At 57.4% G+C, this 943-nt stretch overlaps 1 protein-coding gene across 1 annotated transcript in view; it reads right to left on the bottom strand.

Moving 5' to 3' along the window:
- The window catches only part of SERAC1 (serine active site containing 1), a 34707-nt gene extending 33764 nt beyond the window's left edge, over positions 1 to 943 (bottom strand). Inside the window, exon 1 of the mRNA XM_004702100.2 lies at positions 853 to 943. Coding sequence (XP_004702157.1) covers positions 853 to 943 — 91 coding nt within the window. The remainder of the gene's footprint in view (positions 1 to 852) is intronic.

Below are 943 nucleotides of genomic sequence, written 5' to 3'. Positions count from 1 at the left end.
GAGCCAGAGGAGGTCAGACATGGCCCCCCATGGTGTTTACTACAGCCAGGGGGACTGAACAAGGCATATCTTGCTCCCTGAGTGGGAGGCGGGGCAGAGCCAGTTCTGGTTCACCCTGCGGTACCACCACTGCCTGGTCTAGGGCACCCTCCTGCTAGATGCATGCTGAGCCTCACCAGGATGAAGACGCACAGCTTGCAGGCTCCCCATTGTCACTCAAGAACCCAGAGTCATGCCTGGCACGAAACAAGACCCCCGTGGCCACGTGTTCAATGAGACTGCAATGTTAGAAGCTCCGTTTTCCAGACACTGCCAAGTCAATTGTGACTCATGGCTACCCCAGGGGCGTGGGAGCACAACGCTTCCTAACTGTTCAGAAGATCACCAGGCCTTTCTCCCGAGGCCCCTCCAAAAGGACTCCAGCATTTCGGCTAGCAGCCAAGCATAGTATCTGTTTGCACCAACAGGGACCCCAAATCCAGCTGACTGCTGCCGTGTACTATCCACCCCGGGTCCCAGCGAAGCTGTGGGGCAGAAGGGAACTGCCCCATAGGGTTGCCTAGGCGGTACCTGGTCTGCTATTCCACAGAGAGGCTGGTGGGTTCGAACCACTGACCTGATAGGAAGCAGCCAAGCATGTAACCATTCTGTCACTGAGTCCGATAGAGAAGGATGATAGAAGTTTGACATTAAAAAGGGAGGGGCAAAGAACTTCTGAGGAAAAGGGCTGGTAGTGTAGGCGAGACAGGAAGCAGAGGCTTCTCGCTGGGCGGGTGAACATTGGTGGCCCCCATCGTATGATCGCGCCCCCCCCTCGCGGCCAGACAGACGGCGGTGGCGGTCTGTACTCACGGATCTCCCGCCAGCAGGTGTTGATGTGCAGGGAGGGGGGAGAGGTTTTCATCCTTCTGCAGCAGACGACGCAAGTCATGGCCAGGGCCAT

This window comes from Echinops telfairi, unplaced genomic scaffold, assembly GCF_000313985.2.
Source record: "Echinops telfairi isolate 266 unplaced genomic scaffold, ASM31398v2 ScPeMD7_3533;HRSCAF=4204_0, whole genome shotgun sequence".
NCBI lineage: Eukaryota > Metazoa > Chordata > Mammalia > Afrosoricida > Tenrecidae > Echinops > Echinops telfairi.
This window is presented reverse-complemented; position numbering and strand designations above follow the sequence as displayed.